At 43.9% G+C, this 24063-nt stretch overlaps 2 protein-coding genes across 5 annotated transcripts in view; one reads left to right on the top strand and one right to left on the bottom strand.

Annotated features, from left to right (window-relative positions):
* The window catches only part of sgk3 (serum/glucocorticoid regulated kinase family member 3), a 1016194-nt gene that overhangs the window by 481915 nt on the left and 510216 nt on the right, over positions 1-24063 (bottom strand). The gene's annotated exons all lie outside the window — the stretch shown is intronic.
* The window catches only part of LOC139531679 (probable ubiquitin-conjugating enzyme E2 W-B), a 49111-nt gene that overhangs the window by 11490 nt on the left and 13558 nt on the right, over positions 1-24063 (top strand). For all 3 annotated transcript variants that reach the window (XM_071328349.1, XM_071328350.1, XM_071328351.1), the window contains exon 3: positions 14008-14110. In XM_071328349.1, the coding sequence (XP_071184450.1) occupies positions 14008-14110 (103 nt within the window). The remainder of the gene's footprint in view (positions 1-14007; positions 14111-24063) is intronic.

The raw sequence follows: 24063 nt of genomic DNA, 5'->3' as shown, positions 1-24063 counted from the left end.
TCCTCAGAGGTAGGGAGGCGAGCAGGCCAGAGGTGGATGAACGCAGTGCCCTTGTTTGGGTGTAGGGCCTGATCAGAGCCTGAAGGTACGGAGGTGCCGTTCCCCTCACAGCTCCGTAGGCAAGCACAATGGTCTTGTAGCGGATGCGAGCTTCAACTGGAAGCCAGTGGAGAGAGCGGAGGAGCGGGGTGACGTGAGAGAACTTGGGAAAGTTGAACACCAGACGGGCTGCGGCGTTCTGGATGAGTTGTAGGGGTTTAATGGCACAGGCAGGGAGCCCAGCCAACAGCGAGTTGCAGTAATCCAGACGGGAGATGACAAGTGCCTGGATTAGGACCTGCGCCGCTTCCTGCGTGAGGCAGGGTCGTACTCTGCGAATGTTGTAGAGCATGAACCTACAGGAACGGGTCACCGCCTTGATGTTAGTTGAGAACGACAGGGTGTTGTCCAGGATCACGCCAAGGTTCTTAGCACTCTGGGAGGAGGACACAATGGAGTTGTCAACCGTGATGGCGAGATCATGGAACGGGCAGTCCTTCCCCGGGAGGAAGAGCAGCTCCGTCTTGCCGAGGTTCAGCTTGAGGTGGTGATCCGTCATCCACACTGATATGTCTGCCAGACATGCAGAGATGCGATTCACCACCTGGTTATCAGAGGGGGGAAAGGAGAAGATTAATTGTGTGTCGTCTGCATAGCAATGATAGGAGAGACCATGTGAGGATATGACAGAGCCAAGTGACTTGGTGTATAGCGAGAATAGGAGAGGGCCTAGAACAGAGCCCTGGGGGACACCAGTGGTGAGAGCACGTGGTGCGGAGACAGATTCTCGCCACGCCACCTGGTAGGAGCGACCTGTCAGGTAGGACGCAATCCAAGCGTGGGCCGCGCCGGAGATGCCCAGCTCGGAGAGGGTGGAGAGGAGGATCTGATGGTTCACAGTATCAAAGGCAGCCGATAGGTCTAGAAGGATGAGAGCAGAGGAGAGAGAGTTAGCTTTAGCAGTGCGGAGCGCCTCCGTGACACAGAGAAGAGCAGTCTCAGTTGAATGACTAGTCTTGAAACCTGACTGATTTGGATCAAGAAGTTCAGTAGATGGACTGATATATTTGTGCTTGTTGAAGCTTAAATGAGCAATTCCATGGTAAGTTCAACCAAAGAAAATGTGTTATTTCCTTATTAAACTACTTTCATATATACCTTTGTGTGTATTTTCAAGTACAGACTACATTTGAGCTTTTTTTTATATGCCAAATGTAATGTTATTGTTGCTTCAAAGTAAGATAAGGCTTTTCAGTCAACCAGATTTAATATATTTTGGCAATGTCTCACAGAACTGTGTTCTGTACACTGATCTGTGGTCAGTACACCGTGGTCTGTACAATGTCTCACAGAACTGGTTTTGGTTCTGTCCCGCTTGTGTTTCTGAGCAAGTCGAAAGGTTAATAAAACAATGTCAAACGAACGTTAGTCCGTTGAGTGCTAGTATAGAATTCTACAATCTAGTAAAGATCAGAGCGCTGATTTGGACAGGCAGTCCCTTAATGTCCCTTAATGTCCCTTAGCGTCCCTTAACGTCCCTTAACGTCCCTTAGCGTCCCTTAACGTCCCTTAGCGTCCCTTAACGTCCCTTAACGTCCCTTAACGTCCCTTAGCGTCCCTTAACGTCCCTTAGCGTCCCTTAACGTCCCTTAACGTCCCTTAACGTCCCTTAGCGTCCCTTAATGTCCCTTAGCGTCCCTTAGCGTCCCTTAGCGTCCCTTAACGTCCCTTAGCGTCCCTTAACGTCCCTTAGCGTCCCTTAATGTCCCTTAGCGTCCCTTAACGTCCCTTAGCGTCCCTTAACGTCCCTTAACGTCCCTTAACGTCCCTTAGCGTCCCTTAACGTCCCTTAACGTCCCTTAACGTCCCTTAGCGTCCCTTAACGTCCCTTAGCGTCCCTTAACGTCCCTTAACGTCCCTTAGCGTCCCTTAACGTCCCTTAACGTCCCTTAACGTTTTTGAGGAGAAGGTGTTATTGTAGACGTGTTGACAGAATGAGAATGAGCTGAAGGAGTTTCATCTGAATCTCTGGGGTGTATTCACTACAGGGGAGGCTGCTGGGGGGAGGACGGCTCATAAAAATGGCTGGAATAGAGTCTTTTTATATTTTTTATTTAACCTTTATTTAACCTTTATTTAACTAAACAAGTCAGTTAAGAACAAATTCTTATTTACAATGACGGCCTCCTTGTAAAGCCCCCCTGGCCAAACCCTCCCCTAACCCGGACGACGCTGGGGCAATTGTGCGCCGCCCCAATGGAACTCCCGATCGCGTCCGTTTGTGATATATCCCGGGATCGAACCCGGATCTATAGTGATGCCTCTAGCACTGCGATGCAGTGCCTTAGACCGCTGCGCCACTCGGGAGTTTCCATGTGGTTGATGCCCTTCCATTGACTCCATTCCGTTGACTCCATTCCAGCCATTATTATGAGCCGTCCTCTCCTTCGGCAAGTACTAAAAACCAGACGGAGGCAAGCGGAAAGAAACGTGGAGGAACTGAATTTGACCAGGAGAAGCTCTCGTTTTTAGTTGCAAACCGTTTTCCCGTTGCACAGTGCTTTACTCTGTCTCTCTGTCTGTCTGCTGTAATGGGAATTCACAGACAGACAGACACACTGGTTTGGTCAGCGGCATACCTTTTTGTTTTAGTTCCGTCTGATGTCCTTCCCAGTAACAGCCATCCATTCTTGTCCGTTACGAAACATTCGCTTCTGATATAATCTTTCTCAATGAGAAGCAGCAACCAAAGCAAATCAGTGGCGTCCATGTGATGGAGTGGATACAGAGATACGGTAGCATGTGTTAATGTTTACTAGCTGTTGTTTATGGAACTGTGTCTGCGAGAGAGTGAGTACTCTCTGTTTCTAGTTGTTGTTCCCCCCCGTAGAGTTGTGGATCAGTGTCCCCTGTATTTACACAGCTGTATGATAGTAGCATAGATACCACGGTGGCATGATGTCGCCATGATGTCACCACAATATCATGACGTCACCGGAGTGCGTGCTCCTCGGGCCAATGTAAACAAGGAAACGCCCCCTGTGGTGTGTATGGTCAGGATGACCTTTATCTTCCCCCCGTATTAAACTAGTTTATCCACCCCCCTGTATTAAACTAGTTTATCCTTCCCCCCTGTATTAAACTAGTTTATCCTTCCCCCTGTATTAAACTAGTGTATCCTTCCCCCTGTATTAAACTAGTTTATCCTTCCCCCTGTATTAAACTAGTTTATCCTTCCCCCTGTATTAAACTAGTTTATCTTCCCCCCTGTATTAAACTAGTTTATCCTTCCCCCCTGTATTAAACTAGTTTATCCTTCCCCCCTGTATTAAACTAGTTTATCCCTCCCCCCTGTATTAAACTAGTTTATCCTTCCCCCTGTATTAAACTAGTTTATCCTTCCCCCTGTATTAAACTAGTTTATCCTTCCCCCCTGTATTAAACTAGTTTATCCTTCCCACCTGTATTAAACTAGTTTATCCCTCCCCCTGTATTAAACTAGTTTATCCCCCCCTGTATTAAACTAGTTTATCCCTCCCCCTGTATTAAACTAGTTTATCCCCCCCTGTATTAAACTAGTTTATCCCTCACCCTGTATTAAACTAGTTTATCCTTCCCACCTGTATTAAACTAGTTTATCCCCCCTGTATTAAACTAGTTTATCCCTCCCCCTGTATTAAACTAGTTTATCCTTCCCACCTGTATTAAACTAGTTTATCCTTCCCACCTGTATTAAACTAGTTTATCCTTCCCACCTGTTTTAAACTAGTTTATCCTTCCCCCTGTATTAAACTAGTTTATCCTTCCCACCTGTATTAAACTAGTTTATCCCCCCCTGTATTAAACTAGTTTATCCCTTGCCCTGTATTAAACTAGTTTATCCCTCCCCCTGTATTAAACTAGTTTATCCCTCCCCCTGTATTAAACTAGTTTATCCTTCCCCCTGTATTAAAGTAGTTTATCCTTCCACCTGTATTAAAGTAGTTTATTCTTCCCCCCTGAATTAAACTAATTTATCCTCCCCCCTGTATTAAACTAGTTTATCCTTCCCCCTGTATTAAACTAGTTTATCCTACCCCCTGTATTAAACTAGTTTATCCTTCCACCTGTATTAAACGAGTTTATCCTTCCCACCTGTATTAAACTAGTTTATCCCCCCCTGTATTAAACTAGTTTATCCCTCCCCCTGTATTAAACTAGTTTACCCCCCCCCTGTATTAAACTAGTTTATCCCCCCCCCTGTATTAAACTAGTTTATCCTTCCCACCTGTATTAAACTAGTTTATCCTTCCCACCTGTATTAAACTAGTTTAGCCCCCCCTGTATTAAACTAGTTTATCCCTCCCACCTGTATTAAACTAGTTTATCCTTCCCACCTGTTTTAAACTAGTTTATCCTTCCCCCTGTATTAAACTAGTTTATCCTTCCCACCTGTATTAAACTAGTTTATCCTTCCCACCTGTTTTAAACTAGTTTATCCTTCCCCCTGTATTAAACTAGTTTATCCTTCCCACCTGTATTAAACTAGTTTATCCCTCCCCCTGTATTAAACTAGTTTATCCCTCCCCCTGTATTAAACTAGTTTATCCTTCCCACCTGTATTAAACTAGTTTATCCTTCCCACCTGTATTAAACTAGTTTATCCCCCCCTGTATTAAATTAGTTTATCCCTCCCCCTGTATTAAACTAGTTTATCCCTCCCCCTGTATTAAACTAGTTTATCCTTCCCCCCTGTATAAAACTAGTTTATCCCTCCTCCTGTATTAAACTAGTTTATCCCTCCCCCTGTATTAAACTAGTTTATCCTTCCCCCTTGTATTAAACTAGTTTATCCTCACCCTGTATTAAACTAGTTTATCCTTCCCCCCTGTATTAAACTAGTTTATCCTTCCCCCCTGTATTAAACTAGTTTATCCTTCCCCCTGTATTAAACTAGTTTATCCCTCCCCCTGTATTAAACTAGTTTATCCTTCCCCCTGTATTAAACTAGTTTATCCTTCCCCTTTGTATTAAACTAGTTTATCCCCCCCCTGTATTAAACTAGTTTATCCTTCCCCCCTGAATTAAACTAGTTTATCCTTCCCACCTGTATTAAACTAGTTTATACCCCCCTGTATTAAACTAGTTTATCCCCCCCCCTGTATTAAACTAGTTTATCCCCCCCCCTGTATTAAACTAGTTTATCCTTCCCCCCTGTATTAAACTAGTTTATCCTTCCCCCCTGTATTAAACTAGTTTATCCTTCCCACCTGTATTAAACTAGTTTATCCCCCCCTGTATTAAACTAGTTTATCCCTCCCCCTGTATTAAACTAGTTTATCCCCCCCTGTATTAAACTAGTTTATCCCTCCCCCTGTATTAAACTAGTTTATCCCCCCCTGTATTAAACTAGTTTATCCCTCACCCTGTATTAAACTAGTTTATCCTTCCCACCTGTATTAAACTAGTTTATCCCCCCTGTATTAAACTAGTTTATCCCTCCCCCTGTATTAAACTAGTTTATCCCTCCCCCTGTATTAAACTAGTTTATCCTTCCCACCTGTATTAAACTAGTTTATCCTTCCCATCTGTATTAAACTAGTTTATCCTTCCCACCTGTTTTAAACTAGTTTATCCTTCCCCCTGTATTAAACTAGTTTATCCTTCCCACCTGTATTAAACTAGTTTATCCCCCCCTGTATTAAACTAGTTTATCCCTCCCCCTGTATTAAACTAGTTTATCCCTCCCCCTGTATTAAACTAGTTTATCCCTCCCCCTGTATTAAACTAGTTTATCCTTCCCCCTGTATTAAAGTAGTTTATCCTTCCACCTGTATTAAAGTAGTTTATTCTTCCCCCCTGAATTAAACTAATTTATCCTCCCCCCTGTATTAAACTAGTTTATCCTTCCCCCCTGTATTAAACTAGTTTATCCTACCCCCTGTATTAAACTAGTTTATCCTTCCACCTGTATTAAACTAGTTTATCCTTCCCCCCTGTATTAAACTAGTTTATCCTCCCCCCTGTATTAAACTAGTTTATCCTTCCACCTGTATTAAACTAGTTTATCCTTCCCCCCTGAATTAAACTAGTTTATCCCTCCCCCCTCTATTAAACTAGTTTATCCTTCCCCCCTGTATTAAACTAGTTTATCCTTCCCCCCTGTATTAAACTAGTTTTATCCCTCCCCCTGTATTAAACTAGTTTATCCTTCCCCCTGTATTAAACTAGTTTATCCTTCCCCCAGTATTAAACTAGTTTATCCTTCCCCCAGTATTAAACTAGTTTATCCTTCCCCCGTATTAAACTAGTTTATCCTTCCCCCCTGTATTAAACTAGTTTATCCTTCCCCCGTATTAAACTAGTTTATCCTTCCCCCGTATTAAACTAGTTTATCCTACCCCCGTATTAAACTAGTTTATCCTAACCCGTATTAAACTTGTTTATCCTACCCCCTGTATTAAATTAGTTTAAACCACCCCCGTATTAAAGTAGTTTAAACCACCCCCCGTATTAAAGTAGTTCAACCCTACTCCCTGTATTAAAGTAGTTTATCCTGCCCGTCGTATTAAAGTAGTTTATCCTTCCCCCCTGTATTAAAGTAGTTATCCTACCCCTGTATTAAAGTAGTATTTCCTACCCCTGTATTAAAGTAGTTTATCCTTCCCCCCGTATTAAAGTAGTTTATCCTACCCCCCGTATTAAAGTAGTTTATCCTACCCCCCGTATTAAAGTAGTTTATCCTACCCCCGTATTAAAGTAGTTTATCCTTCCCCCGTATTAAAGTAGTTTATCCTTCCCCTGTATTAAAGTAGTTTATCCTTCCCCCTGTATTAAAGTAGTTTATCCTTCCCCCGTATTAAAGTAGTTTATCCTACCCCCCGTATTAAAGTAGTTTATCCTACCCCCGTATTAAAGTAGTTTATCCTTCCCCCGTATTAAAGTAGTTTATCCTTCCCCTGTATTAAAGTAGTTTATCCTTCCCACCTGTATTAAACTAGTTTATCCTTCCCCCCTGAATTAAACTAGTTTTATCCCTCCCCCTGTATTAAAGTAGTTTATCCTTCCCCCTGTATTAAAGTAGTTTATCCTTCCCCCGTATTAAAGTAGTTTATCCTACCCCCCGTATTAAAGTAGTTTATCCTTCCCCTGTATTAAAGTAGTTTATCCTTCCCCCGTATTAAAGTAGTTTATCCTTCCCCTGTATTAAAGTAGTTTATCCTTCCCACCTGTATTAAACTAGTTTATCCTTCCCCCCTGAATTAAACTAGTTTTATCCCTCCCCCTGTATTAAAGTAGTTTATCCTTCCCCCCTGAATTAAACTAGTTTTATCCCTCCCCCTGTATTAAAGTAGTTTATCCTTCCCCCCTGAATTAAACTAGTTTATCCCTCCCCCTGTATTAAAGTAGTTTATCCTTCCCCCCTGAATTAAACTAGTTTTATCCCTCCCCCTGTATTAAACTAGTTTATCCCTCCCCCTGTATTAAAGTAGTTTATCCTTCCCCCCTGAATTAAACTAGTTTTATCCCTCCCCCTGTATTAAACTAGTTTATCCTTCCCCCGTATTAAACTAGTTTATCCTTCCCCCTGTATTAAACTAGTTTATCCTTCCCCCTGTATTAAACTAGTTTATCCTTCCCCTGTATTAAAGTAGTTTATCCTTCCCACCTGTATTAAAGTAGTTCATCCCTATTAAACTAGTTCATCCTGCCCCACTCAAAAATTATTCAAATTTAGTTTCTAGTCGTATAATGTTTTTTTCATATCTTTTGGAACTAAACCTCCCTCACACTGCACTGCTTTGTAGCACCTTTTGCTTAGTTGTTTTGGTGGTTTGGGCCTCATCTGCTCTGTAAGCAAAGTATTCCCAATTTTTGTCAACAAGACGGAGGTATGTTTTCATTAGAAGCCTTGCTGTCTACATTTTCTCTCTCGCTTGCTTCTCAGATTTGTCTGGCTGTGTCAGCTGCATGCTCAAGTAGCCTGGCTAATTTACTACTGAAATTCAGACAAATTACCTGACAGACGTGATCCTCTTAATCCATGTATGATGTGAGACACATTTGACAGACTGAAAGTAACAAGAATTCTAGTACAGAGACGGGTTTCATGTTCTAGTATAGAAAAAGTACTGCTGTTTCGGTATACCGTGCAGCACTAGTCCAGCAGCGGTGCATCCCCTTTCTATAGCCGCCATATTGCTTCCATGTTATTGATGTAGCGTTACCATAGCGAATAACAAACTTCCTGTGAACACAAAGCTATGATAATAGCTGATAATATAACATTTGAAATGTCTTTATCCTTTTGAAACTTTTGAGTGCCGTGTTTACTGTACATTTTGTTATGTAAAAAAAAAAATCTAACTTTTTTTTGTTTTTGTTTATTTCACTTGTAATGTAAACTTATACTACATGACTAAAAGTATGTGGACACCTGTTCATCGAACGTCTGTGATTCCAAAATCATGGGTATTAATATGGAGTCGGTCCCCCCCATTTGCTGCTCCCCTCTTCTGGGAAGGCTTTCCACTAGCTGTTGGAACATTGGTGCGGGGACTTCTTTCCATTCAGCCACAAGAGCATTAGTGAGGTCGGGACATTGGGCGATTTAGGCCTGGCTCACAGTCACCGTTCCAATTGGTGGTTAAATAAAGGTGAGAAAAAAAGAAAATTCATCCCAATGGCAAGTTCTTCCACACCAATCTTTTCAAACCATTTCATTATGGACCTTGTTTTGTGCGCTGGGGCTTTTGTGCAGACAGACAGACAGACACTCAAACGAATATCTCTGTCTATTTCTTCTCTTTGAATATTTATTTGCTTTTAGTTAATCTGTTTGTCTCTCTGTCTCTCTGTCTGTTTGTCTCTGTCTGTTTGTCTCTGTCTGTCTCTGCCTGTTTGTCTGTCTCTCTTTCTCTGTCTGTTTGTTTGTCTGTCTCTCTGTCTCTTTGTCTTTCTGTCTGTCTGTTTGTCTCTGTCTGTCTCTCTGTCTCTCTTTCTGTCTGTCTCTCTTTCTGTCTGTCTGTCTGTCTGTCTGTCTGTCTGTCTGTCTGTCTGTCTGTCTGTCTGTCTGTCTCTCTCTGTCTGTCTCTCTTTCCCCCCATTTCAATTCAAGGGGCTGTATTGGCATGGGAAACATATGTTAACATTGCCAAAGCAAGTGAAGTAGATAATAAACAAAAGTGAAAAGAACAATAAAAAGTAACAGTAAAACTTACTCACAAAAGTTCCAAAAGAATAAATACATTTCAAATGTCATATTATGTGCAAATAGTTAAAGTACAAAAGGGAAAATAAAAATACAATGGTGTTTGTTGTGGCAACAGGTCACAAATCATGTGGTATTTCACTCAATAGATATGGGAGTTTATCAAAATTAAATTTGTTTTCTAATGTTTTGTGGATCTGTGTAATCTGAGGGAAATATGTGTCTCTAATATGGTCATACATTTGGCAGGAGGTTAGGAAGTGCAGCTCAGTTTCCACCTCATTTTGTGGGCTGTGTGCAGATAGCCTGTCTTCTCCTGAGAGCCATGTCTGCCTACGGCGGCCTTTCTCAATAGCAAGGCTATGCTCACTGAGTCTGTACATAGTCAAAGCTTTCCTCAAGTTTGGGTCAGTCACAGTGATCAGGTATTCTGCCACTGTGTACTCTCTGTTTAGGGCCAAATAGCATTCTAGTTTGCTCTGTTATTTTGATAATTCTTTCCTATGTGTCAAGTAATACTTTTTTTGTTTTCTCATGATTTGGTTGGGTCTAATATTGTTGCTGTCCTGGGGCTCTGTGGGGTCTGTTTGTGAACAGAGCCCCAGGACCAGCTTGCTTAGGGGACTCTTCTCCAGGTTCATCTGGAGTTAGTTAGTTATGGAAGGGTTGGGAATCGCTTCCTTTTAGGTGGTTGAAGAGTTTAACGGCTATTTTCTGGATTTTGATCATTATCGGGTATCGGCCTAATTCTGCTCTGCATGCGTTATTTGGTAGTTTATGTTGTACATAGAGGATATTTTAGCAGAATTCTGCATGCAGAGTCTCAATTTGGTATTTGTCCCATTTTTGTGAGTTCTTGGTTGGTGAGCGGACCCCAGACCTCACAACCATGAAGGGCAATGGGTTCTATAACTGATTCAAGTATTTTTAGCCAGATCCTAATTGGTATGTCAAATTTGATATTCCTTTTGAAAGCATAGAAGGCCCTTCTTGCCTTGTCTCTCAGATCGTTACAGCTTTGTGGAATTTACCAGTGGCGCTGATGTTTAGGCCGAGGTAGGTAAAGTTTTTTGTGTTCTCGGGCAACAGTGTCTAGATGGAATTTGTATTTGTTGTCCTGGCAACTGGACCTTTTTTGGAACACCATTATTTTTGTCTTACTGAGATTTACTCTCAGAGCCCAGGTCTGTCAGGGCCCAGGTCTTTCAGGGCCCAGGTCTGACAGAATCTGTGCAGAAGATCTAGGTGCTGCTGTAGGACCTCCTTGGTTGGGGACAGAAGTACCAGATCATCAGCAAACAGTAGACATTTGACTTCATATTCTAGTAGGGTGAGACTGTTCTAGCGCCCTCGCCAATTCGTTCATATACAGTAGCAGTCAAAAGTTTGGACGCACATACTCATTCAAGGGTTTGTGCAAAGCTGTCATCAAGGCAAAGGGTGGCTACTTTGAAGAATCTCAAATAAAAAATATATTTTGATTAGCTTAACACTTTATTGGTTGCACCATGATTCCATATGTGTTATTTCATAGTTTTGATGTCTTCACTATTACTCTACAATGTAGAAAATAGTAAAAATAAAGAAAAACCCTTGAATGAGTAGGTGTTTAAACTTTTGACTGGTACTGTACCTCACTTTGAAGAGGTTTGCTCTTACACTGCGTCCCTGTCTCACCCCACGGCACTGTGTGAAGAAGTGTGTGTTTTTTTGTTGCTTTTTGTGTACGTGGATTTTTATAATGTCAAATGTTTTTTTCCCCAACCACTTTCCATCAATTTGTATAGCGGACCCTCATGCCAAATGAGTCTAAAGCTTTTTTATTTTATTTTTAATGAACATGAGAAGACTTTGTCTTTTGTTTTGTTTGTTGGTCAGTTAGAGTGTGCAGGGTGAATATGTGGTCTGTCGTACGATAATTTGGTAAAAAGAAAATTTTACATTTGCTCAGTACATTGTTTTCATTGAGGAAATGTACGAGTCTGCTGGTAATGATAATGCAGAGGATTTTCCCAAGGTTACTGTTGACGCATATTCCACGGTAGTTATTGGGGTCAAATTTGTCTCCACTTTTGTGGATTGGGGTGATCAGTCCTTGGTTCCAAATTTTGGGGAAGATGCCAGAGCTACGAATGATGTTAAAGAGTTTAAGTATAGAGAATTGGAATTTGTGGTCTGTATATTTTATCATTTCATTGAGGATTCCGTCATCACCACAGGCCTTTTTGGGTTGGAGGGTTTTTATTTTGTCCTGTAGTTCAATCAAGGTAATTGGAGAATCCAGTGGGTTCTGGTATTCTATAATAGTTGATTCTAAGATTTTTTTATTTGATCATGTATATGTTTTTGTTTGTTCTTTGTTATAGAGCCAAAAATATTGTAGAAGTGGTTTATCCACACGTCTCCATTTTGGATAAACAACTCTTCGTGTTATTTGATTAGTGTGTTTAAATTTTCCCAGAAGTGGTTAGAGTTTCTGGATTCTTCAATTACATTGAGCTGATTTCTGACGTGCTGTTCCTTCTTTTTCCGTAGTGTATTTCTGTGTTGTTTTAGTGATTCACCATAGTGAAGGCGTATAGACTCAGGTTTTCCGGGTCTCTACGTTTTTGGTTGGATAGGTTTCTCAATTTCTGTCTTAGGTTTTTGCATTCTTCGTCAAAACATTTGTGATTGTTGTTCATTTTCTTCTGTCTTAATGTTTGACATTTTCAGATTTTATAGGGAAGCTGAGGGGTCAAATATACTGTTTAGATGTTATACTGCCAAGTTCACACGTTCACTATTACAGTGGAATGTTTTGTCCAGGAAGTTGTCTAAAAGGGATTGAATGTGCTGTTGCCTAATTATTTCTTGGTAGGTTTCCACACTACATTCCTTCCATCTATAGCATTTCTTAATTTTATTCAGTTCCTTTGTCTTTCATGCCTCATGATTGAGTATTTCTCTGTTCAAGTAGAGTGTGATTTTGCTGTGATCTGATAAGGGTCTTAGTGGGCTGACTGTCAACGCTCTGAGAGACTCTGGGTTGAGGTCAGTGATAAAGTAGTCTACAGTACTACTGCCAAGAGATGAGCTATAGGTGCACCTACCGTAGGAGTCCCCTCTAGGCCTACCATTGACTATATACATACCCAGCATACAACAGAGCTGCAGGAGTTGTGACCCGTTTTTGTTGGTTATGTTAGATTTGTGCCTAAGGTGGCATATGGGGGAGGGAATGCTGTCACCTCCAGGCAGGTGTTTGTCCCCCTGTGTGCTGAGGGTGTCAGGTTCTTGTCCAGTTCTGGCATTTATGTCACCACAGACTAATACATGTCCCTGGGCCTGGAAATGATTGATTTCCCCCTCTAGGTTAGAGAAGCTGTCTTCATTAAAGTATGAGTATACTAGTGGCGGCATATAGGGAGAAAACATGAGGAAATTTTTCTCTGTTGAGGTAATTTCCTTATTCATTTCTAGCCAGATGTAAAATGTTCCTGTTGTGGTTCATTTAATAGAGTGGGTTAGGGGTTAGGTCTGCTCTATACCAAATTAGCATACCCTCTGAGTCTCTTCCCTGTTTCGCACCTATTAGTTTAGTGGATGGGACTACCAGCTCTCTGTAACCTAGAGGACAACCAGTGGGTCCGTCTCCTCCATACCACCCACCTGGTAGTGTGGTGGATGGGACTACCAGCTCTCTGTAACCTAGAGGACAACCAGTGGGTCCGTCTCCTCCATACCACCCACCTGGTAGTGTGGTGGATGGGACTACCAGCTCTCTGTAACCTAGAGGACAACCAGTGGGTCCATCTCCTCTATACCACCCACCTGGTAGTGTGGTGGATGGGACTACCAGCTCTCTGTAACCTAGAGGACAACCAGTGGGTCCGTCTCCTCTATACCACCCACCTGGTAGTGTGGTGGATGGGACTACCAGCTCTCTGTAACCTAGAGTGCAACTAGTGGGTCTGTCTCCTCTATACCACCCACCTGGTAGTGTGGTGGATGGGACTACCAGATCTCTGTAACCTAGAGGGCAACCAGTGGGTCCGTCTCCTCTCAACCACCCACCTGGTAGTATGGTGGATGGGACTACCAGATCTCTGTAACCTAGAGGGAAACCAGTGGGTCTGTCTCCTTTTTACCATATTTCTTGTAGGATGACAATGTCTGTATTTCTGATTTATTTGGTGAAGTCTAGGTTCCTGCTCTTTAGGCCAAAGGCAGATGACCTCAGACCTTGGATATTCCAGGATGAGATAGTGAAGGCTTTGGGTTCCATAAAGTGTCCAATGTTGTCAGTCTTGTGGTTTGGCCTCAGACCAGTAAGTGTGAGCAGAGCCTGCTGAGCATCTGGTACATGTCATTGCCTTGGGCTAGTGTAAGAGTGGGGGTTGGGCCTGTTTGTCTGCTCACGGCCTGGGCGTATGTGTATGACTTTCATGTTGAGGCCCTCTTTCCGGGAGTGGGAGGCATGGGGTGGGCAGGAAAGGGCATAGGTCTGATCTGAGGGGGCTTAAATGGGGTGTTTGTGGGATGATTAACTAAAAAAGTGTTAAACAAATCAAAATATATTTTATATTTGAAGTTCTTCCAAGTAACCACCCTTTGCCTTGATGACAACTTAGCACACTGTTGACATTCTCTCAACATGGTATAGAGGAGACGGACCTGCTGGTTGCCCTCTAGGTTACAGAGAGCTGGTAGTCCCATCCAGGTGTGTCTAAACCTTTTGACTGGTACTGTGTGTGTGTCTATATTTTAATATGGCATCTTCTGTCTTTTTCTTCCAGATGGATTGTAGATATGGAAGGAGCCACGGGCACGCTCTACGAAGGAGAGAAATTTCAGCTGCTTTTCAAATTCAGTAGTCGGTATCCTTTCGATTCACCTCAGGTAAGTAGCTAGCTAGCTAACCTAGCGCTTCCTCATTGATAAATAGTCATGTATATTTCTGTTGAATCAGTTAGCTAGGACACTCAATGACACAAGATCCATTCATACTTTGTCAGTAGGCTGGCTGAGTGGGTATGTTGCTTAGTAACAGGTCATTTCGCTGAGTGGGTATGTTGCTTAGTAACAGGTCATTTGGCTGAGTGGGTGTGTTGCTTAGTAACAGGTCATTTGGCTGAGTGGGTATGTTGCTTAGTAACAGGTCATTTCGCTGAGTGGGTATGTTGCTTAGTAACAGGTCATTTGGCTGAGTTGGTATGTTGCTTAGTAACAGGTCATTTGGCTGAGTGGGTATGTTGCTTAGTAACAGGTCATTTGGCTGAGTTGGTATGTTACTTAGTAACAGGTCATTTGTCTGAGTTGGTATGTTGCTTAGTAACAGGTCATTTGGCTGAGTTGGTATGTTGCTTAGTAACAGGTCATTTGGCTGAGTTGGTGTGTTGCTTAGTAACAGGTCATTTGGCTGAGTTGGTATGTTGCTTAGTAACAGGTCATTTGGCTGAGTTGGTATGTTGCTTAGTAACAGGTCATTTGTCTGAGTTGGTATGTTACTTAGTAACAGGTCATTTGGCTGAGTTGGTATGTTGCTTAGTAACAGGTCATTTGGCTGAGTTGGTGTGTTGCTTAGTAACAGGTCATTTGGCTGAGTTGGTATGTTGCTTAGTAACAGGTCATTTGGCTGAGTTGGTATGTTGCTTAGTAACAGGTCATTTGTCTGAGTTGGTATGTTACTTAGTAACAGGTCATTTGGCTGAGTTGGTATGTTGCTTAGTAACAGGTCATTTGTCTGAGTTGGTATGTTACTTAGTAACAGGTCATTTGGCTGAGTTGGTATGTTGCTTAGTAACAGGCCATTTGGCTGAGTGGGTATGTTACTTAGTAACAGGTCAACTGATTGAAGAGAGTGGATGTTAGGGTTTGGTGATATGTTATTTTATTTAGCCTTTATTTAACTAGGCAAGTCAGTTAAGAACAAAATCTTATTTACAATGAGGGCCTAGAAACAGTGGGTTAACTGCCTTGTTCAGGGGAAGAACGACAGATGTTAACCTTTCGGTTACTGGCCCAACACTCTAACCACTAGGCTACCTGCTGGTTACTGGCCCAACACTCTAACCACTAGGCTACCTGCTGGTTACTGGCCCAACACTCTAACCACTAGGCTACCTGCTGGTTACTGGCCCAACACTCTAACCACTAGGCTACCTGCCGCCCCCCTCTAACCACTAGGCTACCTGCCGCCCCCCTCTAACCACTAGGCTACCTGCCGCCCCCCTCTAACCACTAGGCTACCTGCCGCCCCCCTCTAACCACTAGGCTACCTGCCGCCCCCCTCTAACCACTAGGCTACCTGCCGCCCCCCTCTAACCACTAGGCTACCTGCTGGTTACTGGCCCAACGCTCTAACCACTAGGCTACCTGCCGCCCCCCTCTAACCACTAGGCTACCTGCTGGTTACTGGCCCAACGCTCTAACCACTAGGCTCCCTGCTGGTTACTGGCCCAACGCTCTAACCACTAGGCTACCTGCTGGTTACTGGCCCAACGCTCTAACCACTAGGCTACCTGCTGGTTACTGGCCCAACGCTCTAACCACTAGGCTACCTGCTGGTTACTGGCCCAACGCTCTAACCACTAGGCTACCTGCTGGTTACTGGCCCAACGCTCTAACCACTAGGCTACCTGCTGGTTACTGGCCCAACGCTCTAACCACTAGGCTACCTGCTGGTTACTGGCCCAACGCTCTAACCACTAGGCTACCTGCTGGTTACTGGCCCAACGCTCTAACCACTAGGCTACCTGCTGGTTACTGGCCCAACGCTCTAACCACTAGGCTACCTGCTGGTTACTGGCCCAACGCTCTAACCACTAGGCTACCTGCTGGTTACTGGCCCAACGCTCTAACCACTAGGCTACCTGCTGGTTACTGGCCCAACGCTCTAACCACTAGGCTACCTGCCGCCAGATGTTCACACCATTATACAATTTCTGTACCATACTGGGGTATATGGTATTACCGAATGTGCACGCAAGGAGCACTATAAAATAAAAATAAACTATAACAGGGATCTTGATATAGCCTGGGTTCTACTCTTGATATAGCCTGGGTACCAGTCTTGATATAGCATGGGTACCAGTCTTGATATAGCATGGGTACCAGTCTTGATATAGCCTGGGTACCAGTCTTGATATGGCCCGGGTACCAGTCTTGATATGGCCCGGGTACCAGTCTTGATATGGCCCGGGTACCAGTCTTGATATGGCCCGGGTACCAGTCTTGATATAGCCCGGGTACCAGTCTTGATATGGCCTGGGTACCAGTCTTGATATGGCCCGGGTACCAGTCTTGATATGGCCCGGGTACCAGTCTTGATATGGCCCGGGTACCAGTCTTGATATAGCCCGGGTACCAGTCTTGATATAGCCCGGGTACCAGTCTTGATATAGCCCGGGTACCAGTCTTGATATAGCCCGGGTACCAGTCTTGATATAGCCCGGGTACCAGTCTTGATATAGCCTGGGTACCATTCTTGATATGGCGTGGGTACTAGTCTTGATATAGCCTGGGTACTAGTCTTGATATGGCCTGGGTACTAGTCTTGATATGGCCTGGGTACCAGTCTTGATGTGGCCTGGGTACCAGTCTTGATATGGCCTGGGTACCAGTCTTGATATGGCCTGGGTACCAGTCTTGATACAGCCCGGGTACCAGTCTTCATACGGCCTGGGTACCAGTCTTGATATAGCGTGGGTACTAGTCTTGATATAGCCTGGGTACTAGTCTTGATATGGCCTGGGTACCAGTCTTGATGTGGCCTGGGTACCAGTCTTGATGTGGCCTGGGTACCAGTCTTGATGTGGCCTGGGTACCAGTCTTGATATGGCCCGGGTACCAGTCTTGATGTGGCCCGGGTACCAGTCTTGATGTGGCCTGGGTACCAGTCTTGATGTGGCCTGGGTACCAGTCTTGATACGGCCTGGGTACCAGTCTTGATGTGGCCTGGGTACCAGTCTTGATATGGCCCGGGTACCAGTCTTGAAGTAGCCCGGGTACCAGTCTTGAAATGGCCCGGGTACCAGTCTTGATATGGCCTGGGTACCAGTCTTGAAGTAGCCTGGGTACCAGTCTTGATATAGCCCGGGTACCAGTCTTGAAGTAGCCCGGGTACCAGTCTTGATATAGCCCGGGTACCAGTCTTCATACGGCCCGGGTACCAGTCTTGATATGGCCCGGGTACCAGTCTTGATATAGCCCGGGTACTAGTCTTGAAGTAGCCCGGGTACCAGTCTTGAAGTAGCCCGGGTACCAGTCTTGATATAGCCCGGGTACCAGTCTTGATATAGCCCGGGTACCAGTCTTGATATGGCCCGGGTACCAGTCTTGATATAGCCCGGGTACTAGTCTTGAAGTAGCCTGGGTACCAGTCTTGAAGTAGCCCGGGTACCAGTCTTGATATAGCCCGGGTACCAGTCTTCATACGGCCCGGGTACCAGTCTTGATATGGCCCGGGTACTAGTCTTGAAGTAGCCCGGGTACCAGTCTTGATATGGCCCGGGTACCAGTCTTGATATGGCCCGGGTACCAGTCTTGAAGTAGCCCGGGTACCAGTCTTGATATAGCCCGGGTACCAGTCTTCATACGGCCCGGGTACCAGTCTTGATATGGCCCGGGTACCAGTCTTGATATAGCCCGGGTACTAGTCTTGAAGTAGCCCGGGTACCAGTCTTGATATGGCCCGGGTACCAGTCTTGATATAGCCTGGGTACCAGTCTTGATATAGCCTGGGTACCAGTCTTGATATAGCCTGGGTACCAGTCTTGATATAGCCTGGGTACCAGTCTTGATTTGGCCCGGGTACCAGTCTTGATATGGCCTGGGTACCAGTCTCCACTCCCTGTACTCCATGTCATGTGCCAAAGAGACTGGCCTTTCTGCCATCATCAATATCAACATTCTATCATTAACTCGAGGAGAACAGAGGATTTGATCCTGATTCGATCACCCTCACAGCTATCCTCCAATCACAACGATTATGCAAATATTGGAACTCATCACTTTTCTCTGTCCACAGAACAACCGTTTATTTTTTTATTTTTTTAGATGAAACCAATCTGTCAAAAGTTGCAAGCTCACTTCTAAATTCTTAAACTAAATACAAACTGCAATTTCAACCAAAAAACATGCCTAGCAAACGGCTAAATGTTTGTACCCTCACTGTGTCCCCGTGGATGTGGATGTGGGCGTGCTCCCTCTGCTGTTTCCTGAAGTCCACGTTCAGTTCCTTCGTGTTGTTGACGGAGACGTTATTTTCCAGGCACCAGTCTGCCAGGGTCCTCACCTCCTACCTGTAGTCGGTCTTGTCATTGTTAGTAATCAGGCCTACTGCTGTTGTGTCGTCTGCACACTGGAGGATTGAGTTGGAGGCGTGCGTCGCCACACAGTCATGGGTGAACATGGAGTACAGGAGGGGGATGAGCACGTACCGCCCTCTGGAGAGCCTTGCGGTTGCGGACGGTGCAGTTGCCGTACCAGGCGGTGATACAGCCCGACAGGATGCTCTCAACGGTGCATCTGTAAACGTTTGTGAGGGTCTTAGGGGCCAAGATGCATTTCTTCAGCCTTCTGAGGTGAAAGAGGTGCTGTTTCGCTGTCTTCACCACACTGTCTGTGTGGGTGGACCATTTCAGATTGTCAGTGATGTGTACGCCGAGGAACTTGAAACTTTCCAGTCTACTGGTCTGATGAAGAGGGTGGATATCATTCTGTAAGATAGAGAGGGTTCCAGTCTACTGGTCTGATGAAGAGGGTGGATATCATTCTGTAAGGTAGAGAGGGTTCCAGTCTACTGGTCTGATGAAGAGGGTGGATATCATTCTGTAAGATAGAGAGGGTTCCAGGCTACTGGTCTGATGAAGAGGGTGGATATCATTCTGTAAGGTAGAGAGGGTTCCAGTCTACTGGTCTGATGAAGAGGGTGGATATCATTCTGTAAGATAGAGGGTTCCAGTCTACTGGTCTGATGAAGAGGGTGGATATCGTTCTGTAAGATAGAGAGGGTTCCAGTCTACTGGTCTGATGAAGAGGGTGGATATCATTCTGTAAGGTAGAGAGGGTTCCAGTCTACTGGTCTGATGAAGAGGGTGGATATCATTCTGTAAGGTAGAGAGGGTTCCAGTCTACTGGTCTGATGAAGAGGGTAGATATCATTCTGTAAGATAGAGAGGGTTCCAGTCTACTGGTCTGATGAAGAGGGTGGATATCATTCTGTAAGGTAGAGAGGATTCCAGTCTACTGGTCTGATGAAGAGGGTGGATATCATTCTGTAAGGTAGAGAGGGTTCCAGTCTACTGGTCTGATGAAGAGGGTGGATATCATTCTGTAAGATAGAGAGGATTCCAGTCTACTGGTCTGATGAAGAGGGTGGATATCATTCTGTAAGATAGAGAGGGTTCCAGTCTACTGGTCTGATGAAGAGGGTGGATATCGTTCTGTAAGATAGAGAGGGTTCCAGTCTACTGGTCTGATGAAGAGGGTGGATATCATTCTGTAAGGTAGAGAGGGTTCCAGTCTACTGGTCTGATGAAGAGGGTGGATATCATTCTGTAAGGTAGAGAGGGTTCCAGTCTACTGGTCTGATGAAGAGGGTAGATATCATTCTGTAAGATAGAGAGGGTTCCAGTCTACTGGTCTGATGAAGAGGGTGGATATCATTCTGTAAGGTAGAGAGGGTTCCAGTCTACTGGTCTGATGAAGAGGGTGGATATCATTCTGTAAGGTAGAGAGGGTTCCAGTCTACTGGTCTGATGAAGAGGGTGGATTTCATTCTGTAAGATAGAGAGGATTCCAGTCTACTGGTCTGATGAAGAGGGTGGATATCATTCTGTAAGATAGAGAGGGTTCTAGTCTACTGGTCTGATGAAGAGGGTGGATATCATTCTGTAAGGTAGAGAGGGTTCTAGTCTACTGGTCTGATGAAGAGGGTGGATATCATTCTGTAAGGTAGAGAGGGTTCTAGTCTACTGGTCTGATGAAGAGGGTGGATATCATTCTGTAAGGTAGAGAGGATTCCAGTCTACTGGTCTGATGAAGAGGGTGGATATCATTCTGTTAAGTAGAGAGGGTTCCAGTCTACTGGTCTGATGAAGAGGGTGGATATCATTCTGTAAGATAGAGAGGATTCCAGTCTACTGGTCTGATGAAGAGGGTGGATATCATTCTGTAAGGTAGAGAGGGTTCTAGTCTACTGGTCTGATGAAGAGGGTGGATATCATTCTGTAAGGTAGAGAGGATTCCAGTCTACTGGTCTGATGAAGAGGGTGGATATCATTCTGTAAGATAGAGAGGATTCCAGTCTACTGGTCTGATCAAGAGGGTGGATATCATTCTGTAAGGTAGAGAGGATTCCAGTCTACTGGTCTGATGAAGAGGATGGATATCATTCTGTAAGATAGAGAGGATTCCAGTCTACTGCTCTGATGCAGAGGGTGGATATCATTCTGTAAGTAGAGGGTTCCAGTCTACTGGTCTGATGAAGAGGGTGGATATCATTCTGTAAGATAGAGAGGGTGCTGTAAACATAGCCTAGCAAGTAGTTAATTGACTTGAGGTCAGTGCACTTGGAGGATCGATGTTAGCTATATTATAATAATATATGCCGTTTAGCAGATTATTTTATCCAAGGAAGCTTACATTCATGAGTAGGCATCAAGCAGGTATAGTGTTTGTGATTTCATTGTTGACTTGTGGTTTTGATACAGTACAAAAGTAACTTGAAAATAACTTTCATGTGGAGCAATATGCTTTACATGATTTTCCACCTTTCTGTACTCACTCCCCTGGATCATATTAATGCTAATTTATTCTAGAACACTCCCCTGGATCATATTAATGCTAATTTATTCTAGAACGCACTCCCCTGGATCATATTAATGCTAATTTATTCTAGAACACTCCCCTGGATCATATTAATGCTAATTTATTCTAGAACACTCCCCTGGATCATATTAATGCTAATTTATTCTAGAACTCACTCCCCTGGGTCATATTAATGCTAATTTATTCTAGAACTCACTCCCCTGGATCATATTAATTTATTCTAGAACTCACTCCCCTGGATCATATTAATGCTAATTTATTCTAGAACTCACTCCCCTGGATCATATTAATTTATTCTAGAACTCACTCCCCTGGATCGTATTAATTTATTCTAGAACTCACTCCCCTTGCATCATGTTAATATACATTTATTCTAGAACACTCCCCTGGATCATATTCATTTATTCTAGAACTCACTCCCCTGGATCATATTAATTTATTCTAGAACTCACTCCCCTGGATCATATTAATTTATTCTTGAACTCACTACTCAGGATCATATTCTGGAACTCACACTCCTGGGTTATATTCACTAGTGCACACCGTACAAAACCCTCGAAAAAAGTTTTACAACCAATAAACAGTGTTTCTCATTTGACAAGTTTGGGTAGTCCCTCCCCTTTTCGGTCCATTTTTTTCTGTTTGGTATCTAGTGAATACGACCCTGATGGCGAACACCATAAACATACTGATTCGATTGGATGGATCCTCTGCCGCCCTGCTTAGTACTGATACCATGATGCTTCTGTGCCTGGATGCCAACACCATATGACTGACATGTTGGCTTTGTGGCTCATAATTGGATCCTGACCTAGGACACAGTGTAGACAGATCTCTCTCTATATATCTATATCTCTCTCTTGCTCTAGCTGTCTCTCTCTCTTGCTGTCTCTCACTCTCTAGCTGTCTCTCTCTCTCTAGCTGTCTCTCTCTCTCTTGCTGTCTCTCACTCTCTAGCTGTCTCTCTCTCTCTTGCTGTCTCTCACTCTCTAGCTGTCTCTCTCTCTCTTGCTGTCTCTCACTCTCTAGCTGTCGCTCACTCTCTAGCTGTCTCTCTCTCTCTCTCTAGCTGTGTCTCTCTCTCTAGCTGTCTCTCTCTCTCGCTGTCTCTCTCTCTCTCTCTCTCTAGCTGTCTCTCTCTCTCTAGCTGTGTCTCTCTCTCTAGCTGTGTCTCTCTCTCACTCGCTGTCTCTCTCACTCGCTGTCTCTCTCACTCGCTGTCTCTCTCACTCGCTGTCTCTCTCACTCGCTGTCTCTCTCTCTCAATTCAATTCAATTCAAGGGGCTTTATTGGCATGGGAAACATGTGTTAACATTGCCAAAGCAAGTGAGGTAGATAATATACAAAAGTGAAATAAACAATAAAAATTAACAGTAAACATTACACATACAGAAGTTTCAAAACAATAAAGACATTACAAATGTCATATTATATATATATAGTGGGGAGAACAAGTATTTGATACACTGCCGATTTTGCAGGTTTTCCTACTTACAAAGCATGTAGAGGTCTGTAATTTTTATCATAGGTACACTTCAACTATGAGAGACGGAATCTAAAACAAAAATCCAGAAAATCACATTGTATGATTTTTAAGTAATTAATTTGCATTTTATTGCATGACATAAGTATTTGATACATCAGAAAAGCAGAACTTAATATTTGGTACAGAAACCTTTGTTTGCAATTACAGAGATCATACGTTTCCTGTAGTTCTTGACTAGGTTTGCACACACTGCAGCAGGGATTTTGGCCCACTCCTCCCTACAGATCTTCTCCAGATCCTTCAGGTTTCGGGGCTGTCGCTGGGCAATACAGACTTTCAGCTCCCTCCAAAGATTTTCTATTGGGTTCAGGTCTGGAGACTGGCTAGGCCACTCCAGGACCTTGAGATGCTTCTTACGGAGCCACTCCTTAGTTGCCATGGCTGTGTGCTTTGTGTCGTTGTCATGCTGGAAGACCCAGCCACGACCCATCTTCAATGCTCTTACTGAGGGAAGGAGGTTGTTGGCCAAGATCTCGCGATACATGGCCCCATCCATCCTCCCCTCAATACGGTGCAGTCGTCCTGTCCCCTTTGCAGAAAAGCATCCCCAAAGAATGATGTTTCCACCTCCATGCTTCACGGTTGGGATGGTGTTCTTGGGGTTGTACTCATACTTCTTCCTCCAAACACGGCGAGTGGAGTTAGACCAAAAAGCTCTATTTTTGTCTCATCAGACCACATGACCTTCTCCCATTCCTCCTCTGGATCATCCAGATGGTCATTGGCAAACTTCAGACAGGCCTGGACATGCACTGGCTTAATCAGGGGGACCTTGCGTGCGCTGCAGGATTTTAATCCATGACGGCGTAGTGTGTTACTAATGGTTTTCTTTGAGACTGTGGTCCCAGCTCTCTTCAGGTCATTGACCAGGTCCTGCCGTGTAGTTCTGGGCTGATCCCTCACCTTCCTCATGATCATTGATGCCCCACGAGGTGAAATCTTGCATGGAGCCCCAGACCGAGGGTGATTGACCGTCATCTTGAACTTCTTCCATTTTCTAATAATTGCGCCAACAGTTGTTTCCTTCTCACCAAGCTGCTTGCCTATTGTCCTGTAGCCCATCCCAGCCTTGTGCAGGTCTACAATTTTATCCCTGATGTCCTTACACAGCTCTCTGGTCTTGGCCATTGTGGAGAGGTTGGAATCTGTTTGATTGTGTGTGGACAGGTGTCTTTTATACAGGTAACGAGTTCAAACAGGTGCAGTTAATACAGGTAATGAGTGGAGAACAGGAGGGCTTCTTAAAGAAAAACTAACAGGTCTGTGAGAGCCGGAATTCTTACTGGTTGGTAGGTGATCAAATACTTATGTCATGCAATAAAATGCAAATTAATTATTTAAAAATCATACAATGTGATTTTCTGGATTTTTGTTTTAGATTCCGTCTCTCACAGTTGAAGTGTACCTATGATAAAAATTACAGACCTCTACATGCTTTGTAAGTAGGAAAACCTGCAAAATCGGCAGTGTATC

The sequence above is a fragment of the Salvelinus alpinus genome, chromosome 10 (assembly GCF_045679555.1).
Source record: "Salvelinus alpinus chromosome 10, SLU_Salpinus.1, whole genome shotgun sequence".
NCBI lineage: Eukaryota > Metazoa > Chordata > Actinopteri > Salmoniformes > Salmonidae > Salvelinus > Salvelinus alpinus.
This window is presented reverse-complemented; position numbering and strand designations above follow the sequence as displayed.